Source organism: Eschrichtius robustus, chromosome 2 (assembly GCF_028021215.1).
Source record: "Eschrichtius robustus isolate mEscRob2 chromosome 2, mEscRob2.pri, whole genome shotgun sequence".
Classification (NCBI taxonomy): domain Eukaryota; kingdom Metazoa; phylum Chordata; class Mammalia; order Artiodactyla; family Eschrichtiidae; genus Eschrichtius; species Eschrichtius robustus.
The window spans coordinates 165,833,330-165,855,480 of record NC_090825.1 but is presented as its reverse complement, the minus strand read 5'-3'; the positions used below and the strand labels follow the sequence as shown (position 1 = coordinate 165,855,480).

Genomic DNA, 22,151 nt, shown 5'->3' with positions numbered 1-22,151 from the left:
AACCTGTAAAAACTCTCCCCAAGCCAGAAGTCGGGATTCAGCTTCCTGATCTCTGGCAGGAAAGATCCACAGCTTTTCCTCCATGTCCTTTGTCCACTCTCAACCTCTCTAGTCTGGGTAACATCTGTGGATTAGTGTTAAAAACCACAGTGGAGAATGGCCCTCTGCAGGAAAGAAAAATAAGCAAATATACAGTCCATCTAAGGGTTCAGTAGAGAAAGAAACGTGTTGGCTGAGCCTATATCCCTCCTGGGAAGTACTAATCATAGTTGACAACTATGGAGTAGGTACCATGCTAAGGACTTACACACACTGCCTCCTTGAATCTTCTCAACAGCCCAGTGACTTAGGAACCATTATTTTCCCATTTTACACAAGACAAAACTGAGGCTCAGATAAGAGAAAGACACTGGCTTGCAAGACAGGAATAACGATTCAGTCCTGCCTCTGGCTGACTCCAAACCCTGCTCTCTGTTTTGGGGGGAAGGAATTGAAACATAATCATGCTCTAACACACAGGAAGATTTAGGAAAAGATTGAGAAGTGCAAACTAGACCCGCATCCTTGACCATGGTCTTTAGTGTTCCCTGCTATATAGACATTATCCACTGTTCCATGTTATGGTCATTGTTGAGAAAACCCAGGGATATAGGTTTGCCTTCTAGGTTTGATAATTCCTCTTGGTTTAAGAAATATAAAAATAATAACACATCTTTGGTCATCCATGTCACAAAAGAATTTTCCTTTGTTTGGAGTGGGGGGCTCTGGGGATGCAACTTTTTTGGGGGTGTCTTGGTTTATGCTCCTTACCCTTGACCACCTCAGCCCCTTGCCCTGCCCCCACCCCAGCTCCATGGTGGGAGGGGGCTCTGATATTTTCTAAGGTGGGTGGTTTGTCTTTTGGTCTTTCCCTTTGAGATGTGCGTGAGTGTTTGCGTGTGCCGCGTGTGTGGCATGCGTGTGAGTGTGTGTGCGCGTGAACAGCTTTGGATTCTGTTGGTTATGCTGTCACCTGCAGTGTTCCGTGGGTCTGTGGTATCTGACACTATGGACATTAATGTACTCCTTGGACATTTTAATAAAATTTTTTAACAGTTCAACCTGCCTCCTGACACCTTCCTTCATTCATCACTCAGCAAGGACTTACTGGGCAGCTATTATATGCCGTGTACTGTGCTGGGTGCTGGGGAGATAGTGGTGGACAGAACAGATGTGACCCCTGGGAGGTGGTCAGGGGAGGCTTCCTAGAGGAGGTGAATGGAATCTAAAGGATGAATAGCATTAACTAGACGAAGAAGGGAAGAAAGGAAGAGAGTTTCAGGCAGAGGGAAGAGTAAAAGTGAAAATCTTCTTGCAGAAGGGAACATGGTTCATTTGAGAAACAGCAAAGAGTCCATAGTGGCTGGAGCGGAGTGACAGAGGTAGACAGTGGAGGGAGATGAGGTCAGAGAGGCAGAGGATGGATCACTCAGGGCAATATGGGCAGTAATGAGAAGTTTGGGCTTTATTCTAAAGCAATAGTGGCAACAAACAACATTAACAAGGTCAAAAGGCGAATGCCAAGCTTGGAAACAATTCTTCAAATCAGAGATAAAGGAATTTTGCCTTAATATATAAAGAGCTCCTACAAATCAATACGAAAAAACCCCCAATAATCCAATAGCCAAATGGGCACAGGATATGAACAAAAAGCTCAAAGAAAAGGAAATACAGATGGCTCTTAAACTACAACATATGCTCAACAAAATAATACACAATTTTCAGATCTCCAAGGTACACAAATAAGGACATATAAATAAAAGGGAATAAACAAATCTCACAAGAGAGGGGCCTTGCATATTTCAATGATGACAATGTACCTGAACTGAGAATGATTTATGATTTACTCAACTGCCTGCATCTAAAGTCAAAGTGGAGGATAGTCAGCTTCATATAACAGGTGAATTGCAAGTGACAGCCACAATGAGATATTATTTTTCACCTATCAGGTTGGCTAAGGTAACAAGTGATAACACATGATGCTACTGAGGACGTATGGAAATAGGCAAGTACATCTGTTACTGATGGGCTATAAATTGGCCTCACCTCTAAGAAGAGTTGGAGATCACTAACAAAATGGCAAGTTTTGACGCCTTGATCAAACAATTCCTGCTATCATCCTCCAGTTATACTTGTACTTACGTGATGACCATGGTACTTATCACTAACAGCAAAATATGGGAAACAATGTAAATGTCCACCATTAGGAGACTGGTTACAAAGATTATGTTGCATCCAAACAGTGACTACTTTGCCAACCTTCAAAAGAATGCTGGTGGGGGAAGGGGACGGATTTTTACATGCTGAAGGAAACCAGTCCCCAAATATATTGTTAAATAAGAGTTACTTTAAAAGTGTATATGAGGGCTTCCCTGGTGGCGCAGTGGTTAAGAATCCACCTGCCAATGCAGGAGACACGGGTTCGAGCCCTGGTCCGGGAAGATCTCGCATGCCACGGAGCAACTAAGCCTGTGCGCCACAACTACTGAGCCTGCGCTCTAGAGACCGCAAGACACAACTACTGAAGCCCGTGCACCTAGAGCCCACGCTCCGCAACAAGAGAAGCCACCGCAATGAGAAGCCCACGGACTGCAACAAGAGTAGCCCCCGCTCACCACAACTAGAGAAAAGCCCGAGTGCAGCAACGAAGACCCAATGCAGCCAAAAATAAATAAATAAATAAATAAATAAATAAATATATAAAATAAAGTATATATGGCACACAAATGTTCATAGCAGCGTTATTCACAGTAGCCAAAAGGTGGGAACAACCCAAATATCCATTAACTGATAAAAGAATAAACAAAATGTGATATATATACATATATGAACATTATTCAGCCATAAATATTATACTGAGTGAAAGAAGCTAGACACAAAAGGACACATACTGTAGGATTCCACTTGTACAAAATGTCAAGACTAGGCAAATCCACAGAGATGGGAAGTAGATTAACAGTTGTCCGGGCATGGAGTGGGGAGGGAGGAATGGAGAGTGATTGCTTAATGAGTATGGGATTTTCTTTGGGGTGATGAAAATGATAGGGGTGATGGTTGAACAACACTGGGAATGTACTAAATGCCATTAAATTGAAGACTTTTAAATGTTTACAATGGTGAATTTCATATTATGTGAAGTTTTACAACATAAAAAATATATGTTGCATATTTTCATTTGTGTAGAAGTGGGGGGAAATCAGTATATGCATGTTTGATTGAATGAATATGAAACATCTTTTGAAGGACATGTAAGAAATTTTAGATGTCTCTGAGAAGTGCCCTGGGTGCTGGAAGACAGGAGTGAGACATTTTTCTGAATAACTAGCTTCAGGAGTGGCTCTACCCTGGTTGCCATCCTTAGGTCTCCTCCAGGTGGACCCTCGAAGACCTCCACTCCAACAGTGCAGAGACCCAGCAGAAAGAGGGTTCCCTTGGTCCTATTGGTCCATCAAAATCGCAGGCAGTCTCATTGGTCTGCCTGGGTCCATGTCCACCCCTGGACCAATTAGGGTTGCCCAGGAAGATGAGCCACAGCACTCATTGCCCAGTGGTGTCAGCCCCTCTGACTCACAGAATGAGAGGAGGGAAACTTACATACCCGAGGCAAAATCAGGATGCTGGAACCCATGGAAGGGAGAATGGATGTCAGCAGGGAAAAGGTGGGATGAAAGAAATCTCATGCACTCATCTCCAGAAAAATGCCCCTACCATTCCTCTAGTCAAGGAAGCTAAGCCACAGCTGGAGCCCAAGGCAGTGTAACCAAGGGACTGGACCCTGGCTTCAGATGAGTGGTTGGAATCTCTAGGAGTTCTGTCCCATCTGTCACTGAAGCATGAGCAGTTAAATCGACCATCCCACTTCTACAACCATATCAGACGTTTACACTTTTTTTTCTCTTCTCCCTTTCTTTGTATGCCCGAAACTTTCAATACTCCTCGGCCCACACTCTCCCTACCCTGACCTCCACACCCACCCCAGGGAAAATTTGCAACTTCTCTGCCTTCCTGATGCAGGAACTCAACACCCAGTTTCACACACTTCATTCCCAGGGGACTGAGAAGAATCACTGGATTGGTTAGTGACCCAATTAGGACAGGGCTGAGAAGGGCCAGACCCATGGGAGATGGCTCAAGGGACAGAGTGAGGGAACGACGATGGGGGGGGAGGGAGGGGAGAGAGACTGGGGAGAGGGAATGGTCCTGAGGAATGAGAGGAGACGCTTCCCAACCGAATCATCACCAAGCACCCCCAGCTGAAAAACATTTTGTCCACCAAAGTGCATTTTTGAAGTAACTACCCACGAGCTGTCTCATTTTCTCATTCATCAAAAAAAAAAAAAAATTTATTGAGCCCCTGCTGTACACTTTGCACTCACTGGGACCTTAGAACAGCCTTGATACAGAGGAGGAAATAGGATCAGGGGTTTTGTCACTTGGTCATAGAGGCAGGATTTGAACCCAGGTACACCTGGTTCCAAAACCCACAGATGGGTTTCCTGAAGATGGATGTGACAATATGGAGGACTCCAGGAGGGACCCCAGTGCCACTCCAGGCAAGACCTCAAAACTGGGGTCTCCAAAAGCTGGGATGGCCTTGTTCATGGACAGTCTCTCTGAGCTGGCTATTAACACTGGGGAGTTTGGGTCCTGACTTCTTAGCACAAATTGCCCTTTAGAACCTGGAGCTCAGAGAGGATTTTGAGGTTTAAAGACAATTCAACCTCTCCTGGATCTCTAAGAAGGAAAATGTGGGTGGAGGGAAGTTAGAAAAGGAGAGAGGAACTCAGTGAGAACGGGGATGTGGTCTCAGAGAGGAAGCGGGAGCCTAGTGCTTGCATAGCACAAAGGGTAGGGGCACGCCAGAGCCTCAGTTTGTTCACCTGGGTGCTGCAAGGGTGTCTCGTGCACAGCTGTTGTCTGGGATATAGTTAGCGTGCAAACGGAGGATATCCAGCAGCTCCAGAAGTCCACCTGGGTCTGAGATGCTGCCTGGAGCTGGGCCCATCTGGTGAAGGGGCAGCCATTAAGCCCTATGGGGCACAGTTCGGGCCCATGGTAGGAAGTTCCTGAGAACTGGGAAGTCAGTTGTCCTGGGGACGACGTTGACAGTCTCTATGGTGACAGTTTGGAGGGGCGGGCCATACCGACAAGGGAAAGCCTAGGGGGACAGGTGTTCTGTTACCTCAGACACCGGAGTGTAGTCTCCATGGCAACAGCTGGGGGGGGGGGTCCAAGCCGCTTGGGGGAGGAGCTTGGAGGGTAGCGAGGAGCTGAGGCGCCCCGCAGAAGGGAGCAGCCTGTTTCCATGGTGAGAGCTGGAGAACCGAATGTTGGGTCACTCTCAGGACAGTTAGGGGAGAGGGTGGTTTCCATGGCTGTTGGTCAGGGTGAGGACAGTGGGAGTGAAGTTGTAGGTCTCTGGGGTGGAGGTGGGTGAGATAGGAAACGTGCGGTGTCCATGGTTACAGCTGGAGGAGGGAGGCACTAACTCCATGGGTGTGACTGATGAAGGAAGGGCTGTGTGACTCTAGGTGACAGGTAGAAGCTGGGCTGGTCGCCTTGGTAACAATGGGAAGTGGGGCAGCTTCTCTCCATAGTGAATGACATAGATTTTATGGGTCTCTGGGCCTGGGAGATGGTCTCTTAGGTGACAGCCAGGAAAGGGCCCATCAGGTGAAGACGGATTTGCTCCCTCAGAGAGATACCTAAGGGATGGGCCACGGCTGCCAGTAATGCGAGCCAGCTGGGGCGTGTCAATCTGTCTTAACAGTGACAGACAAGGGTGGTCTCCCCTGAAACTGGAGGGGTGGAGCTGTTCTCCACAGTTACCTGGGGACACGGCCTGTTACTATGGAAACTGGGGGACTCGTGGGAGAAGGGGGGAGAATGGGAGTAACCAAACTCCAGGTCACCCTAGAGGAAAGAACAGGAGCCCACAGTCTTCATGTGACCACGGTGGCATGGTCAACTGACGAACTCTGAGGTTTCTGGTTTCTCTACAGGTGATAGGGAGGAGAGTTCAGTGTCCGGGTGACCTTAGGGGACCAGTCTTCAGTCTCCAGGGAGATGCCTAGGACGTGTGCCCAGTCTCCAGATAATCCCGGGGGTCCAGCCTCCAGGCGACCTTGGGGGTAGTTCCAGAAGACCTCGCGAGACGTTTCCAGTGTTCAGGAGACCTCGGGTTCTGTTGGTCTCCAGTGGTTCTCAGAGTGTGTGCCCTGTCTCCTGGAGAAAGTTGGGAGAGGAGAGGAATCCACTGTCCAGAAGAGGCGGGGCTTGGTCGATTTCCAGGGGACTCCAGGGGACTTGGCTCCTGGGACTGGCCAGACTCTGGGGACCTCAGAGGGTGTGGCCAGGGTTTAAGGACCGCAGGAAGCCTGGTCAACTTGCAGGGCACCGCAGGGTGCATGGCCAGTCTCCAGGGGTGTGGTCCATCTCCAAGTGGCCGTAGGGCACTCGGCCAGCCGCCAAGCGCCCGAGCGGTCCACGGCCCGGGCCTAGACGCGCAGCGGGGTCCAGGCGGCGGGGTCTCGCGCGCCTCCAGCCCACCCGCCGCCTCCGGCCCAGCCCCAGCCCCAGCCACCAGGTGCCGGGTCCGGTGCACCAGGCGCGCGGTAGCAGTAGACGCCGAAGAGGCGGCGCGTGGCGTCAGGAAAGCCGAGGCTGCGCACACCTGGCCGGCGGCCGCCGCAGCGCGCGCGCGGGTTCACGATGGGGTAGCGTGCGCTTCCGTCCGCCAGCCAGCCTGCGGTGCAGCGGTCCAGCAGCTGCAGCTTCCACGCGGCGAACAACTGCCCCACCTTGGCCACAGCCGCTCCGCGCGCCGCGCACGCGCGCGCTGCTCCCGCGAAGGGCACGGGCCGCAGCGGCTTGAGGAAGAACACGCGCCCTGCCGGGGGGTGGGGAGAAGTGGTTAGGGCCGCTCTTGGGACCCGGCTTCCTCGGGATTCAGGACACCCTCCCGCTTGCAGCCTAGGACCTCAGCCTCAGGGCTCAGAAACACCCCCTCCCCTGCACCCCGGGACCACAGCCTCGGCTAGAGCAGTGCTGGTGCCAGGAGATGTTTGATTGCCGTGCCTAGGCAGTACTAGGGACGGGATCTCCTGGTTCGGACCCCCGAGAGCGGGTGTGGAGAGGAAGAACAGGGAGAGAAACCTGGGCGGAGTGGGAAAGAGTCTGAGAGGGAGGGGTACCTGTGTGGGGGTGGGGTCTCATACGTGGGGCGGGGCCCGGGCCAGCAGAGGGCAGGACCTTCCTCCCAGGGGTGGAGCCTACGCACCCGGGAGGTTGGATGTGAAGCAGAAGGCGTCGTAGAGTTCCTCGGCGTTCTGGCGGTAGCCGTAGTTGCGCACACCCCCCGAGGCTCCGCCGCCAGCCCCGGCGCTCCCGGCCCCGCCCAGGCCGCCGCAGGGCTCCCGGGGCTGGCTCACCGGGTACTGCACGGAGCCGTCGCGCAGCCAACCCGCGTTGCACCAGTCCAGGCCGTCGCGCCAGGCCGCGTGCAGCTGCTCAGCCGACGCCAAGATGCCGTCCTGTTCAGCGCACGCGCGTTGCGCCTCCGTGAAGGTCAGCTTGTAGCGGCCTCCACGCGGGTGGTAAGGGAAGACTACGCCTGAGAGGATACACGAGGGTCAGCTCGGACCCCCCAACTCTCACCCACCTACCTGACATCTGTGGTGCCGTGTGACTCTTCAACCTAGACCTTTCAGGCCATCCCTCACTATGGCCTCAGAGCTGACCATGCCTTTCCCCAGTTCACACCCCTCATACCTTTGCCTTAAGCTTGGGATTCACTTGACCCTCCCCCTTGACATACTTAATCATGTCCACCTCCTTTCCACCACTGGAGACCTTTGTTCATGTTCTTTCCACCTTTCCACCTGTCGAACTACTATTCATCCTTCAAAACCCAGCTCCTACAACCCTCCATTCAGTTCTACGTGCTTCTGACATTCTTCCAGCATCAGGACCTTCCTTCTTGTCAAATCCTGAGCCCACAAAACTGACTCCCTCACACTGGGAGCCCACGAAAGTTTGACCCTGGGCAAAGACCTCTTTGATCTCCAGCATTGTCCAGGACAATTCCCATTGGTTTCCCTTCTACCTTCAGTTCTTATAACTCGTCCCTCATCGGAATCACAGTCATCTCAGCTCACCAGCGTTCTGTGTGTCTGTGTTTGTGGGGTGGACCTTGGGGGTGCAGGTGCAGATGCTTCTCTCAGCAGATGCAGGAAGGATCAAACAGGAGCCAGAGAGAAGAGCTGGAGCCTGACAGACTAGATTTCCAGTCCTGGCTCTGCCACTCACCGGTACGTGCCCTGGTCAAGGTTCTAACCTCTCTGAGCCAGTTGCTCCTCTGCGAGTAATACCGTCTCCCTCAGGGTTTTTGGGAAAATTAAATGAAAGCTCAGAGAGCTCTTCAACCAAGCTCCTGGCACATAGAAAACACCCAATAAAGGAGAGCTGCTTCTATTATTGTTGTTGTTATTCGCTATTGTTGGGAAGTTCAGCGAGTGAGGGCTCTGAAATCTCTCTAGCATCTTCTGAGGTGGAGTGAAGAAGGCAAACCACATGGGAGGGAAATCTTCAGATAGAAACCCTACTTCCCAGCTCCACAGTCAGCCAATCAGAGCATCCCATCTCCCAGGCGCAGTGATTGGCCCATGGATAGGCAAATGACTCAAGCTGGGCCAATGAAGGACAACTCTGGGACTCTAGCTAGCACTCCTAGGAAATCAATTGCCAAGCTGGGAGGGTGGAAGCCTGGCACTACTTTTTGGTTCCATCAGGGGAAACTTGTCCAAGGAAAGCCCACCCAGGGAAACAGAGCTGAAGGAAGGATTTCTGACATGATGTGAATGCCTGGATCTCACTGTGCTTGGATCCTACCAAAGGGTTTCCCAATGTCTTCACTATTGACATTTTGGACTGGATTATTCTGTGCTGTGGGGAGACTGTCCTGTGTGTTGTGGGCTGTTTACAGCATCCCTGGTCTCTACCCACTATATCACCACAACCTACTTCTAGATATTGCCAATATCCCCAGGTAGCAAAATCACCCCAGATCAGAACCATTATCCTACCCCACCAAGCCGCTGAATTCCTTCAGGCCAACTTGATTTGGTTTCTGTCCTTTGCAATACCCTCCTCTCTTCTCCCTGAGAAATGAGCCTCATCCTGCCCACAGGCTAGTCACCTTCCAGGTCCAGCTTGACCATGCCAGTGTCATCCTCCAGCTCGTTGGTGACCTCGCACTCATAGCGCCCATAATCCTGCAGCGTGACATTTCGGAGAACCAGGGAGGCATCCCCGGGCCCATCGCCCTGCAGCTCAGCCCGCCCGCGGTAGCTGCCAAACGCCCGGTGCTGGGCACCCAGCGCCACGAAGACATCGGCAAAGGCCAGCGGGTCCACCACCTTGGTCCACTTGAGGCGGACGCTGTCGCGGCCGTGGGCGGCTGCCTCGTAGTGGTAGCGGCAGGGCAAGACGATGGTGCCACCCCGGTGGCTGACCACCTGTCCCGGCGCTGTCTGCACCACCACGGAGCCCGACTCCCCTTCTATGGGCAACCAAAGAGGGTTAAGAAGAGGTTCTAGGGGCGGGGCAGGGGAACCTGGGGAGGGGGACCCAGGGAAAGGGATGTGGGAAGAAAACTTGGGTGAGGATCAGGAGATCAGAAGGGTAAAGGGGCTCCGTAAGGGGACTAGGGAGGGGGCGGGGACTGTGGCCATCAGGACCGCCCAGCACCCTCCGTCCTCCCCGCTCCATGCACCCTGGTGATCCTACTTGGCCACGGCTTCTGCGGGGCAAGATCCGCTTCCACGGCCCTGACTCACCCAGCACGTGCACGACCTTCTTCCGGCCGTGCTCCGCTTCCGCGGCGCCGGTGAGCAGCAGGACTCCCCATGCAGCTGCCCAGAGTGCCCCGCGACCGAGGGCCACCGGAGCACACACCTGGTGGCACGGAGCGCTCAGTCCAGCCTCCTGGCCTTTGCCTTTCAGAAGACTCACTCCCTGGCCTTCCTTTCCCGCGGCGAGGACTTCTTACATGCCCAGGTCCCCAGCCCAGCCAGGATCCCGGAGGACCCCCCCAAGGAGAAGGCTAGCAGACCCTCCCACCCACCCCCACTCTCCCAGGATCTCACACACTTGCCCTCGGGCAAAGCCCACGCCCCTGGACTCACTCTCCCTTAGTTCTGCCCGGGCAACCCACCTGACCCCCTGACCCCAACACCAGAGCCTCGGAGCCCCGCGCCCTTCTCTCTCTCTCTCTCTTTTCTGGCCCAGGCCGAGGATTGGGGAGGAGGGGGGAGGAGCAGAGGAGCTGGAGCGGCGGCAGCGGCAAGGTTATCCGCGCGCCAGGAGACTGCAGCAAACCCGTGCAGGTGGGGGTGGCAGGGCGAGCGGGTGGTAGAGGCAGAGCGGGGGAGACGCACAGAAAGAGGGCGAGGACAGGGAAAGAGACTGAGACAGAGAGAAAGGCAGGGAGAGATGGAGACAGAAGGAAAGTGTCACAGACAGAGGAAGGAAAGATGGAGAGGGACAGAGATACAAAGGGGGAGAGAGAAGAGAGTGCCAGAGGGACACACGGAGAAGAGTAAGGAAAGATGGAGAGAGACAGAGGTAGAGAGGGAGAGACTGAAAGAGAGAAAGGAGAGAGAGCAAGAGGGAAAGAGACACAGAGAAGAGGGAGACATGGGGGTAGGGAGAGACAGAGACTCAGAGAGAGGGAGAGAAAAGGGACCCAAAAAAAAAAAAAAAAAGGGAGAGAAAAGTAGGGAGAGACATAGAATAAGAAAAGGAGAAGCAGAGAGGGAGAGAGTGGGAGGGAAAGAGATACAAGGTGAGAGACAGAGAGAGATGGGAGAGATGAGACGGAGAGAGGGACTGAAGAGAGAAACACTGCGGGATGTAGATCAGAGACACAGAGACAGAATCCCAGAGAAGGACCTACCGAACCCATAGCCCCACTCACCATCCTGCCGGTGCGGCCCCCGACCAGCGGCCCCTATGTGCCGGGACTGCGCTCCCCGCACACCCAGGAAGGACTGGGCAGGTCCCTGCAGGCGGCGCAATCCCGGCGTCTGCCTGCAAGGGGAGGAGGGAGGTGGACGAGGGGGGGCGTTAAAGGGGACGTGGTGGCGCCTGCTGGGGGAGAGGTGATGATGGGCACAGATGGAGGAAGGACTGCCCTGAACAGTGAGTTCAGAGCCAGGTCCCAGCCTCCCTGCTGGCTGACCTTGGGCCACTGGAGGAAACTTTCTGGGTCTCAGTTTAACTCTCTTTAAAATGGAGGAAGTGGGGGGCCTGATGATGCCCTGCGTGGGCAGGGGGGCTGAGTAACCTGGGAAAGGGGCTTGGCTTGCACGTCTCAGTTTTCCCATCTGTCACTGGGTGACCATCAAAGCGTCCTGGGCCCCGGCAGCCAAAGGGTGCTCACTCTGTGGGATGCGGGCCCTACAACAATCACACGCTCTGCAGAGGGACTCTGTCCCTCACTCTATGCCTCAGTTTCCACATCTGAGATATGGAGTGCTGGGTCTTTCGTGAAGATCTAATGGCTAGACATAGGTGCCTAATAAGTGTTGGTAAGGGCAGGGAGCAGGCGGATCAACCCCCTGACCCAGAGTGGTCTGGGCAGGAGTTACCCCTGAACCTGGACCTTCACTCAAGTTCAAAAATCAAACCAGGAGGCAATGAGCCCTTCTCCCAACTTCTTGGCTGCCTCCCCAGCTTCAGTTTCCCCCAAATATAAGCCAGTCAGACAGCAGAGGCAGGGTTATGGGCTCTGTGGTTGAAGGGGCTGGGGCTCGTTGCCTAACTCAGCTGCATCCAGGAGGCATGACTTCGGACCAGGACATTCATCTCCCGCAGGCTCAGTTTCCCCATCTGGAATATGCGGTGAGACCCAGCATGTAGCATGTGAGGTTAGCCATTGGCCTGGTATATGGTAGGTGCTTAATAACTGTGCCACACTGTTAGTTATTAGAATTTATTGGTGGAGCTTAGACTTTGGACCCTTCTCTCCTGATTGTGCCCTCAGGCAGGTCTCTGGTCCTCTTTGAGCCTCGGTTTTCCCTACCTGGAAGATGGGGCTGGGCACACCAACCAGAGGTAGACTTCTGCTGTCCGGCACCTCCAGCTCCTGATGGTTATGCTGGCAGTGATGAGTGGGCCCTCGTGGGTTTGGAGGAGGGGGTCCCTTGCCCCTGCCCCCTGAAACACTCAGAGCAACATTTTATGCGTCAAAAGGAATTTTACTGAAAGGATCCATGGGGGGATGATGGATAAATTCTGGGAGGGTGCCAGTGTGGAGTTTGGGTGAGGTGACAGCTGAGCATGGCCGTGGCCTTCTCTGCTGGAACACCTGGACCTTGGGCCCCCCCATCCCACCCTGAAATCACCATAGCCAGGACTGAAGGCACCCAGAGACACACCTCCTGCCTCTAAAAAACCCAACCCACCCTTCCAGGGGCAGGGCCAGCTGGGTATGTAAACAGGATCTTGGGGAGTCCCATGGCCCCCTCAGTGCTGCTTCTCATGGTGGGCTGGGGGGCCAGGAAGCGGGCGTAGGAAGAAGGCAGGGCTCCACAGGCAGCGGTAGGCCAGCAAGTGGGGCCCCAGAGCATACAGTAGGTTGCACACGAAGAAGCTGGCCCAGGCATCCTCAGGCACACGGTAGGTGAAGGGCGTGCGCAGGTGCATGGAAGCACCCATGTGTGAGAACTGTGCCTGGTGGCCAAAAAGGGAGGATGGATGTCACAGACCAGGAGAGAACAAGTCCCAGCATCACCAGCATCCCACCCTGCGGAGCTCAAAATGTCCCCATCCCTATCTCGCTGGCTCTGCTGACCTACCTGTCTCCCCTTTTCAATCCATCTGTCTCTAAATATCCCTGTCCTCACATGTCCTGTCTATCCTCATCCATCTATCTGTAAGCCTCTCCCCAGCTGCCTAACCAGAACGATCTTCACTCTGTCTGCTGGACCCTGCACCCTATTTCTCTGCCCTGAGTCCAGCTCCTCCTCCTGGTCTTCCCCACCCCAGGCAGCCTTGACACAAATCCTCTCAATTCTACCCCTAATCGATAAAATAATAATATATCTAATGGATGTTCCCCTGGTCCCACTGCCCTGGCCAGGGCCCAGCCTTTATCACTTCCCATCAGAAACCCAGAAACATGCCCCCAGCTCTGACTGGGCCCTCCACCGCTCAAACACCTTCTACAGCTCCCCATTGTTCTCAGCACAAGCCCCCAAGCCCAGAGTTCAAAGCCCTTAGCATCTAGCTGTCAATTTATCTTGTCTCTGCCTTTACCCACGTTATGGGTCTCTAAATCACTGTCCCCCTCTGTGCATTTCCTTATGCTGTTCCCATTCCTGGAATGCCCTTCCCTGCCTGAAGAACTCATACCCATACTTCAAAGCCTATGCCCCCGGGGGTGTGTGTGATGAATTGGGAGATTGGGATTGACATATATACACTAATATGTATAAAATGGATAACTAATAAGAACCTGCTGTATAAAAAAATAAATAAAATAAAATTCAAAAATTCAAAAAAAAAAGTAATATCTTTCCAGAGCTCAAAAAAAAAAAAAAAAAAAAAGAAACATTTATTTGGAAAAAAAAGAAATGGAAAATTACAAAAAGAGTAAGTGGAAAAACTACTGAAAATGGTTTGGCAAGGTGGGTTAGACAGTGTACATTTTGTGGTTTGGCAGGATCACATTTTCTTGAGCAAAGACTCAGCATGAGGGCTGGGGTCATCTTTATTGACACAAACTACAACCTAGTTCAGGTGGAAGTCAAATTGAAGTTTGGTCAACTCTCTTAGCACAGTGTTAACCAAGCCCTTTTTTCTGTATAGGGGTTTAGAGTTCAGAAACCTCATGAAGCCCAAAACATTCCTTCATGTAAATTTTCTTTGCTTCAGAAATTCTCAACAGTCCTAACTGGCTTGCTACCTAAAACTATGCAAAAAGTAAAATCTATGTTTAAAAGGAGTAAAGATATTTTCTACACAACGCCTTGAATATGCTTGAATTACTATTCTCCCTTAATAATAACCCTTTATAATTAGATAGTAATACACAAAATAAAAACAGAGAGTAGGATGATAGCTGGGGCTCAGCAAGATCAGTCCAGTCCTTCTGGTTTACAATGTTAGAAGATTTCCCTCCTCCTGAAATAAGGTTTCCAATTTCTTGAACTTGTCAAGTCAGATACTTCCAAATTCTTTAATACCTTGGATACTGAGTATCATTGAGTATCATAAGGAGAAATATATAATTTTCAGATTCTTCCTTCACATCACATAGAAAAATAAATTACAGATGGAATAAAGAGCCAAATATTGCGTGTAAGAATTTTTAAAGCCTATGCATGAGAAAGCTTTTGAAATAGCAAAAATATCTCCAAAGCTTGACTTTAAATATTGGTAGTCAGAGCCTTCGGACTCAGAACACAGCTTCCAAAGCAAAATATAGAGAAGAAAGAAACCAAGTTAAGAGTAGTTCTTCTGCCTTTAAAGAGCTGGATGGAAATGAGACATTCTTAGCAATTTTGATAGATGGCTGAGATTTTTACAGCACTCTTCTGTACAACAAAATTATTTTTGACAGTCATCGTTAATGAAACAACTAATAATAATAACAATGATAATAATATCCAGAAGAGAAATAGACAATAAGTATTTTCTTTTATTGTACTTTGAATATACAATCATGCCGCAACAAAGTAAAAAATAAATAGTAAAGTACAATAGAGAAAAAAAAAAAAGCCTACGCCCCCTTTTCTGAGAACTCTGCCCCCTCTGGAATCCCTCTCAGACTCTCTACCTCCCTCTATTCAGTTCTAACCTCATGGGTTTGGGGTGTCTGTGTCTGGCTCTTTCTCCCCCACACTAGGGAATCCTGGGGTACTGAGCTGGGGGTGGAGCCTGTCAGGGGCCGAGTATCACCCTGCTCAGGGTGAGCACAAAAGCAATTAATGAGCAGGCAGAAACTTTCTTCCCTATGCACTGGCCCACCCCACCCCGTTCCACCCCACCTCACCTGGCCAATGGCTCCAGCAAATACCAAGGTCCAGTCAGGCAGCCAGGAGCAGCCAGGAAAGATGAGGGCATAGATGGCCAGGCCATAGAAGGGCAGCACGTAGAACATATTCACCAGCATCTGGGGGGCACACAGCTGATGGATTGAGCGGCTGCCCCAGTTGGGTCTCCTGATACCCCTCAGGTGGTGGCCCCAAGGAGAATCTGGCCAGCCTCAGACCCCACCCAAGACTGGGGCTCTCTGCACATCCTACCCTGTGCAAATTGCTTCTTTATTTCCCTTGGGTTTCCCCACCCATCCCACTCCCACACACTGAGCCCACCCACCTTACTCCAGAAGTAGCATGTGACCCTGGCCTGGCCAATCAGAACACCCCAGCCCCCTGGCCATAAAAATCACCTATGAGCATGTGATTTAAACTTGGCCAATCAGAGCCTGCCTAAGACTTATACTTAAGCTGAGGAATTAAGGGCTCACACTCCTCTGTGGTGGCTAAGTAGAAAGAATGGAAGCCTAGAGCTACCCAAGGCTGTCTCTGCCATACCACAACGGCACTACCTGGGAGTGGAGCACATGCAAAGAAAACACAGTCTAGAGACAGAGCTATCCTTGAGCTCCTGGATCCAGCCATACCTGAAGAGAATATCTGTACTTTTTTGGTAGGACAATAAATTCCATTTGTGCTTCTACCAGTTTGACTTGTGTTTTTGACACCTGCTTCAAAGGGCCCAGCAGATCCCTAACCACGGCAGGACTGTGGCGCTCTCCTCCCATCTGCCCTCTCACCTGCACCTTCGGATAGGCCACGGGGTCCCGCAGGTATGGCTCATACTGATAGATGTAGACAAAGCAGGCATCCATGGGGCAGTCAAGCACCACCTGGGGCCCACAGACAAACCAACAGCCTCAAACATCCCTCCCAGAGGAAGCCTTCCCCAGCCTCCCAGGAGGGGCCCATACCCCTTGCTCTGGCCTGCCCCAGCTTTGGTTCTCTCCTCTGGCTGAGAATCCACAGATATGTGAGCTGGAGAGAAGGCTACAGGGAATAGGGCTTTGTGATGGAACACTCAGGTTAGACTCGATGAACTTCCCTGGATGATCAGATGGGAGAGCAGTGGCCTTTTTGCACTGGATAATGAAGATAAAGGAGGGAGGGATGGGCTGGGGACGGGGAGTTGGAGGCAGGTAGGCTGGCCAGTGCAGACTCACCAGGCCCCGAAAGAAGGTGAAGAACGCAGCAAAGATGAGGTAGATGATGAGGGCCAGGTCAACTGGGCGCTGCAGAAGGCCCTTTCTTTGCTCCTCCTCCACCTGCCCCATGAGAAACAGCATGAGAAGTCTGGTATCCAACAGGCACTCAGTGAAGGCTCATCCCTTCTTCCCTAATGACCAAGGAGATCTTTCCAAGGAGATAATGTCTTTGACCAGAAGCAACTCAAATGGGGGACATTCAGGCATTTGGCACAAGGCCTATCTGGGGGCAAGGGACTCACCATGTTGGGAGTGCAGCAGCTTGGTGCCTGGGTCTGGTTGAAGACCCTCAAGCCAGCCCAGCAGGGGACCAGCAAGTAGGGGATGGTGAGGAAAAAGGAAGGCCTGATCTCTGAGTTGTATTTGCCTGCCATGGTAGGAGAGACAGGGTGTCACGCAGCGAGGATCTCCCAGGCCCGGCCGGATCCTTTAGCTGGGCCATGTCAGAGCCCCTGGCTGGAAGTTGAGATTCACAAATGCCATCCTAGCTCAGCCTTAACACGTCTGACTCCCCAGTGCCCATAAGATGATGTCCATGCTCCTCAGCCTGGCCTGCCTCAATTTACCTTCTGGACACGGCTCGTACACTTCAGCTATTCTTAGCTCCGCCTAGAAACACCCTGGATATTCCTCTTGCACAGCCATCCCCACATCCCTGGCTGCCTTCTCTGCTCCGCCTCCTAAGACCTACCTACAAAGGTTTCACTCTGCCCTCTGGATCCACCTTAAAATTCCCTTCTTGTGTCAAGAGCATTCTGGGCCAAGTCCCTGGAGTCAGGAACCGCTAGCTGGGGAGGAAATGGAATGTGCTTCCGCTCCTCCAAGAGGAAAATGAGGGAGTGGTGGGGAAAGGCTGCTGGCTTAGGCTCTGAATGGAGAGGCATATGGTGGGGAGGAGGGTGCCCTCTGCAGACATTGGAGAGGGTATGGAGGATCCACTGGGAACTTCCAGACACAGGGCAGTGACCCAGCCCAGGGAGACAGGATTCCTCAGAGCCAAGTCCTTACCAAGGATGTTTCCTGGGAGGAACACCAGGATGCTCATGACGAAGGATCCCAGCCAGTAGAGTCCAAGGTTCCGGTACCTCTTCCTGGGCAGGGGATGGAGGGGTGACCAGTAGATCCCTGTCCCCCAGTCTCAGAGCCCCCGACAGGGTCCAGAGACCAATCTGGGATCCCCAGCTCTGGATCCCTTCAGTGTCACCCAGGACAGAAGGGACAACAGGAAGTTGAATGAGGGAATGAACAGTCAAATCCTCTGTCCAAGGACAGTAGTGTCTGCCCAGGCACAGGGTGGTAGAGAAGAGAGCCGACCATCACTGACACCTGTGATATTCCCTGGATCCTTCTCCTGGCCACTCCTGTCTAGAGCCCTAGAGAGGCTTCCTGATATCCCCTACAGATACTTCTGGCTTTATCCTGACCTGGGACCTCCCACCTAAGGACTCGATCTCCTTCCCAGGGTCCAGGTGCCACCCTGCCCACCCCACGCACCTTTTACGGATGGCACCAGCCATGGCCAGGTAGAGGAGGTAGTGAACAATGCCATCCCAGTAGCAGATGAAGACCCCGTGTGCCGTGCGCAGGTACGGCTCACCCTGCAGGGGCAGGTGCAGGGCTCAGACGGGCAGTAGGGCTGCGGGCATCCCAGACCGCTCCCTACATACCTCCTTGGTGTAGAACGCCATGAAGCTCCCCATGTAGCCATCTTCCTGGAGAGCGATAAGGAGGTCCACCACGGAGGTGAAGGAGAAGACTGCGAACACTACGGGGAGAGTAGGCGGGGCATGGGCAGGGTGTGGGCGGGGCACAGACAAAGTGCGGGCGGGGCCTGAGACTGCAGGTCGGTGACCGGCCACCCAGTTTCCGGGCAAAGCCTCTGCACAAACCTGCTCCCAGGCCCCACCCCGCAAGTCACATGACCCACAGCCTGCCTCAGAGGGAGGCACAGTCCCTGCCTTTAGGGGTCCCCAGGCTGATGGGAAAGGCACTGTCCCTGCACTCAGGAGTCCCAAGTCAGAAGGGGGAGTCCCCTCGAGGTTCCCCAGTCAGCAGGGGCTCTCCAGTCTCTGAGGTTCTCCAGTCTGATGAAGGCCCTTCAAGGGCTGCCAGTCTGATGGAGGAGGCCCTTGCCCAGACAGTTCTCTTCCCTAAGACCCTCCCACCAACTCACCAGCATAGAGTGGGTCATAGTAGATGTCACTTCGGGACAAGCTGTATATAGCCAAGAAGAGCAGACCCAGGATCAGGGCGCTCATCCACACCACCCCCAGGGGGCTGTGGAGAGGAAAACCAAGTCAGGGAGGCCAGGCCCATTCTGAGGTCCTGCCCCACCCTAGGGCAAGAGCAGACTCCAGGAAGCTCCAGGTGAGGAGGCTGAAGCATCTGTCCGTCCAGGAAAGCCATTCCCTGAAACTCCCCTTTCCTAGCACCAGGCTCTCGCCCCAGCTGTTTCCCTCTTCTGGAAACTCCTTCCAAAAGTCTTCTTTCCACTTGGCAAACTCCTACTCATCCTTCATGGCCCAGCTACATTGCTCCTTCTCCAGGGAAGCCCTCCCTGACTCCTCAGAAAGGATCATTGCCTGACTTGGGCCAGGCACAGAGAGAGCATCTGTCAACACTTCTGACTATATGATTTATCTAGTCACTTGCTGATGTGTGTGACAGTTTGCTTGCTCTGTCATTCAACAGCTCCAAGACCCTCTGTGGCCAGTCCCAGTGCCCACACCTGCCAGAGGGTCTCTAGTGCTCAGCTCGGTACACCTCATGGTCTGAAGCTCCTGACTCCTCAGGTAAAGTCCAAATATTTCCATCAACTCCACCCCACCTGGGCCCTGATCTGTTCCCATCAACCTGATAAGGCAGGTCAACCAGCTGCAGAGATAACAGAAGCCAGGTCTCTGGGCAGCCCCCAACTCTTGAACCAAGGCCAAGGGTGGGAGGGTGGGAGACATATCCAAGGTCACACATTCCCCCCCACACTCTCCCCAGGCCCCGACCTTCTCCTGAACCCCTCTAACCCCTAGGATCCCCATTCCCGGCCCCATCTAACCAACATGACAATTATAGTAATCACATGAGACCACACCAGCATCTTGGCACACAATTTGTAATCCCTAACTGTAACTATGGGATGAGCTCTAGAATTATGTTCATTACACAGTGAAGAAACTGAGGGTCCTGGGGCAACCTGGCTCACTCAGGGTCCAGGGGGATGGAGCCAGGAATTTGTACCCAAGGAGCCAACTCCACAGTCAAGACTCCCTCTACCCCATGTCTTGGGTTGTGCTGGGTTTGGGAGTGTGAGGGGCTTGTGGTTGCCTGGTACCCAGTAGCTGGATCCACAGGGTTGAGGCCTAGGGTTAGGAGATAGGGACAGGAGAGGTCGAGGTATGTAGGGGAAACTGAGGCTAGGGACAGGGTGGGCCAGCCCTGAAGAGAAGAAAAGTCCCAGGCCTGAGACAGGCAATGGAGGGACAGTCTGGTAGGGGTGGCGCAGCAGAGCGTGTGTGTGGCAAGAGCCAGGTCACTGGGGCATTATCTGGGGCAATACTTTGACCCTTGGGGACTCTGGAGCCTGTGCTGGGCACATCCCTTGGAAAACACCAGAAACCCTCCAAAACCCTGCCTTGTTAGGGGCCCTGCTTCTCAAAGTTCCTCCTCCCCAGGCCCCAAACGTCCCAGGAGCGCCCCCAGCTCCAGCACACAGCTCCGAGCCTGCTGGAAGGCGATTTCCGGTTGGAGGTGGGGGGGGTTCTTCTGACCCAGCCCCTGTCCTCGCGGGCCGGAGCGGCGCGGGGCCGCTGGGCTCGTGGGAGCCCGCGCATCCTCCATCCCGCCCCCTCCACACCCCAGCCCAGCCCCGCAGCCCCCGAGGAGGCCGCCCCGGCCCCTCCCCGCACGCACTACGAGAGCGCCGAGACGTGGTTGAGCGCGTAGGACAACGGGAGAGCGCCCAGCGACAGAACTGCGACCTTGCCCGCCAGCGGCGGGATGTCCATAGCGGCGATGCCGGGACCCCGGCTTGGTTTCTGCGCGGCGGTGGCTCTGGGCGCGGAGTTGCCAGGGACCCAGCCCGGCTCGGCCCCGCCTTGCGCAAAGGTCGCCCCCGCGCTGTGACTGCCCTTCGAGCTCCCGCTGTGACTGCCCTGCGAGGCCCCTCCCTCTCGCAGTGGCCCCTCCCCGCCTTGATAGCCTTGCCGGACTCTGCGCTGTCCCCAGTGGCAGTCCCCGTCGCCCAACCGGTTTCCCTCTCTACTAATGCTAGAACACGATGCCTCACGATGCTTCCGCTTCTGCGTCCTGGAGGCCACTTCAGTCTAAGGGAATTCGTTCCCCGGGCCTCGTTCTGCACTTCTTTCTTCACCCTAAGGCACAGGCATCCTAGCCTCAACCTCGACCCCAAAGGGGGACCCTTTCAACTCTCCACATTCCGCAGACCTCCCTCCAGCCCAGGATCAAGTGGGCATTGTATGTGCACACTGACAGAGGAACCTCATCCGCTTGGGTGCAGAGTTCCCTTTAAGTGCCCTTGGATTTGAGTTTTCATGCGGTGGCCACAGACAAATTTAAACATGTGTCCAGGTGTGAAGTTTTAACCTGTCCCGGGGGCCAACTCAAGGCAGACGGTCAGGGCCCAGGGTTGGGGACACCTTGAAGGACTCCGTGATTCTCTGCTGTGTTCCTTCCGTGTAGCCTGAACCCCTGCTCATGTGGGCGAGGTCCAAAGGGTGGCTGAGATGATAACGCGGGGATGGAGTCAGTTTGGTGAGGAGTTTGGTAATGGTGCTCCTGGCAGGAAGAAATAGCTCAGGCTTGGGGATGAGCAGCAGAAAGGAGGCACTGAAGGCTGGGGTCGGTGGTGGGGTCATGGAGCAAGGTGGGGTGGGCTTGCGAGCGTTCTGAACAGCCTGGAGGAGGCTGGGCTCCATTCGGGGTCATATGCAAGGGGGCAGGGCTGGACCAGGGAGGGGGTTGCAGGGTGGAGAATTAGGAGGCAGCTTTGTGTCAACCCCTCCAGCGAGCCTCGGATTCTTGCCCACGTGGTACTTTTGGGTGCAGGAAACAGGGTGAGCGGTGCCCACCTGTTTCCTGCCCTAGGGGGCCCAGTTTTTGTTTTTTTTCCTGGCTGTGCCATGTGGCTTGCGGGATCTTAGTTCCTCGACCAGGGATTGAACCAGGGCCACAGCACTGGACCACCAGGGAATCCCCTGGGGGGAAATTCTAACCCTCACATCCCCACAACTCCCACCCGGGCCCAGCCAGGGCCCCTTCTCCATGGGGCAGTTGGGTCCCATCTCTGAGCCTGGGTGACAAGATGATCTGGTCACTGACCTGAGAGCCTCCTTCCCCAGGTGCCTGTTGCTCATGCGTGAAGCTCAGGTTTCTCTGGGCTGATCTGAATCTCCAGCCTCATTTCTTGATTTTTCTCAATTCTTGTGGTGCCAATACCCTACATGCCTCTCTCCTATCTGCAAGATGGACCCTCTCATATTCCCTCACCCCTTAAAGCAGGCCCCAATGTCCCCTCCTCCAGGGAGGTCTCCCTGCCACTCCAGCCCCACTTCTCCCCCTGGAGGGCCAGCGGTATCTGGTGCAGCTCTGTCTACAGGGCTGGCCTTGCACCCTGTATCTGGCAGATACCTGCACACCCACACAGCATTTGGAAGCCTCCTCTTCCAACTGTCCCCCTGGCTGGGGCTAGAGTCCCTGGTCTGAGTCTGGCAAGCCTTCTGGTCACTGAGAATTAAATGGAGGGGTGACCTTGACTTAGGTGTTTGGGACCGAGGCCCAGGGTCCCCATCAC

General features: G+C 53.6%; 2 protein-coding genes across 2 annotated transcripts; both read right to left on the bottom strand.

The window, feature by feature from the left end:
* Positions 1–6,536: 6,536 nt before the first annotated feature.
* Positions 6,537–11,025, bottom strand: HAPLN4 (hyaluronan and proteoglycan link protein 4). The gene is made up of 5 exons (XM_068536660.1): positions 11,015–11,025; positions 9,876–9,993; positions 9,236–9,598; positions 7,319–7,651; positions 6,537–6,928 (listed from the first exon to the last, which is right to left on the bottom strand). The coding sequence occupies exons 1-5, from the start codon at positions 11,015–11,017 to the stop codon at positions 6,537–6,539; spliced, it is 1,209 nt and encodes a 402-aa protein (XP_068392761.1). The 5' UTR covers positions 11,018–11,025.
* Positions 11,026–12,275: 1,250 nt separating this feature from the next.
* Positions 12,276–20,469, bottom strand: TM6SF2 (transmembrane 6 superfamily member 2). Its single transcript, XM_068536659.1, has 10 exons — positions 20,252–20,469; positions 18,519–18,622; positions 18,013–18,110; positions 17,840–17,943; positions 17,354–17,436; positions 16,588–16,712; positions 16,304–16,405; positions 15,881–15,973; positions 15,095–15,214; positions 12,276–12,771 (listed from the first exon to the last, which is right to left on the bottom strand). The coding sequence occupies exons 1-10, from the start codon at positions 20,344–20,346 to the stop codon at positions 12,565–12,567; spliced, it is 1,131 nt and encodes a 376-aa protein (XP_068392760.1). The 5' UTR covers positions 20,347–20,469; the 3' UTR covers positions 12,276–12,564.
* Positions 20,470–22,151: the final 1,682 nt, after the last annotated feature.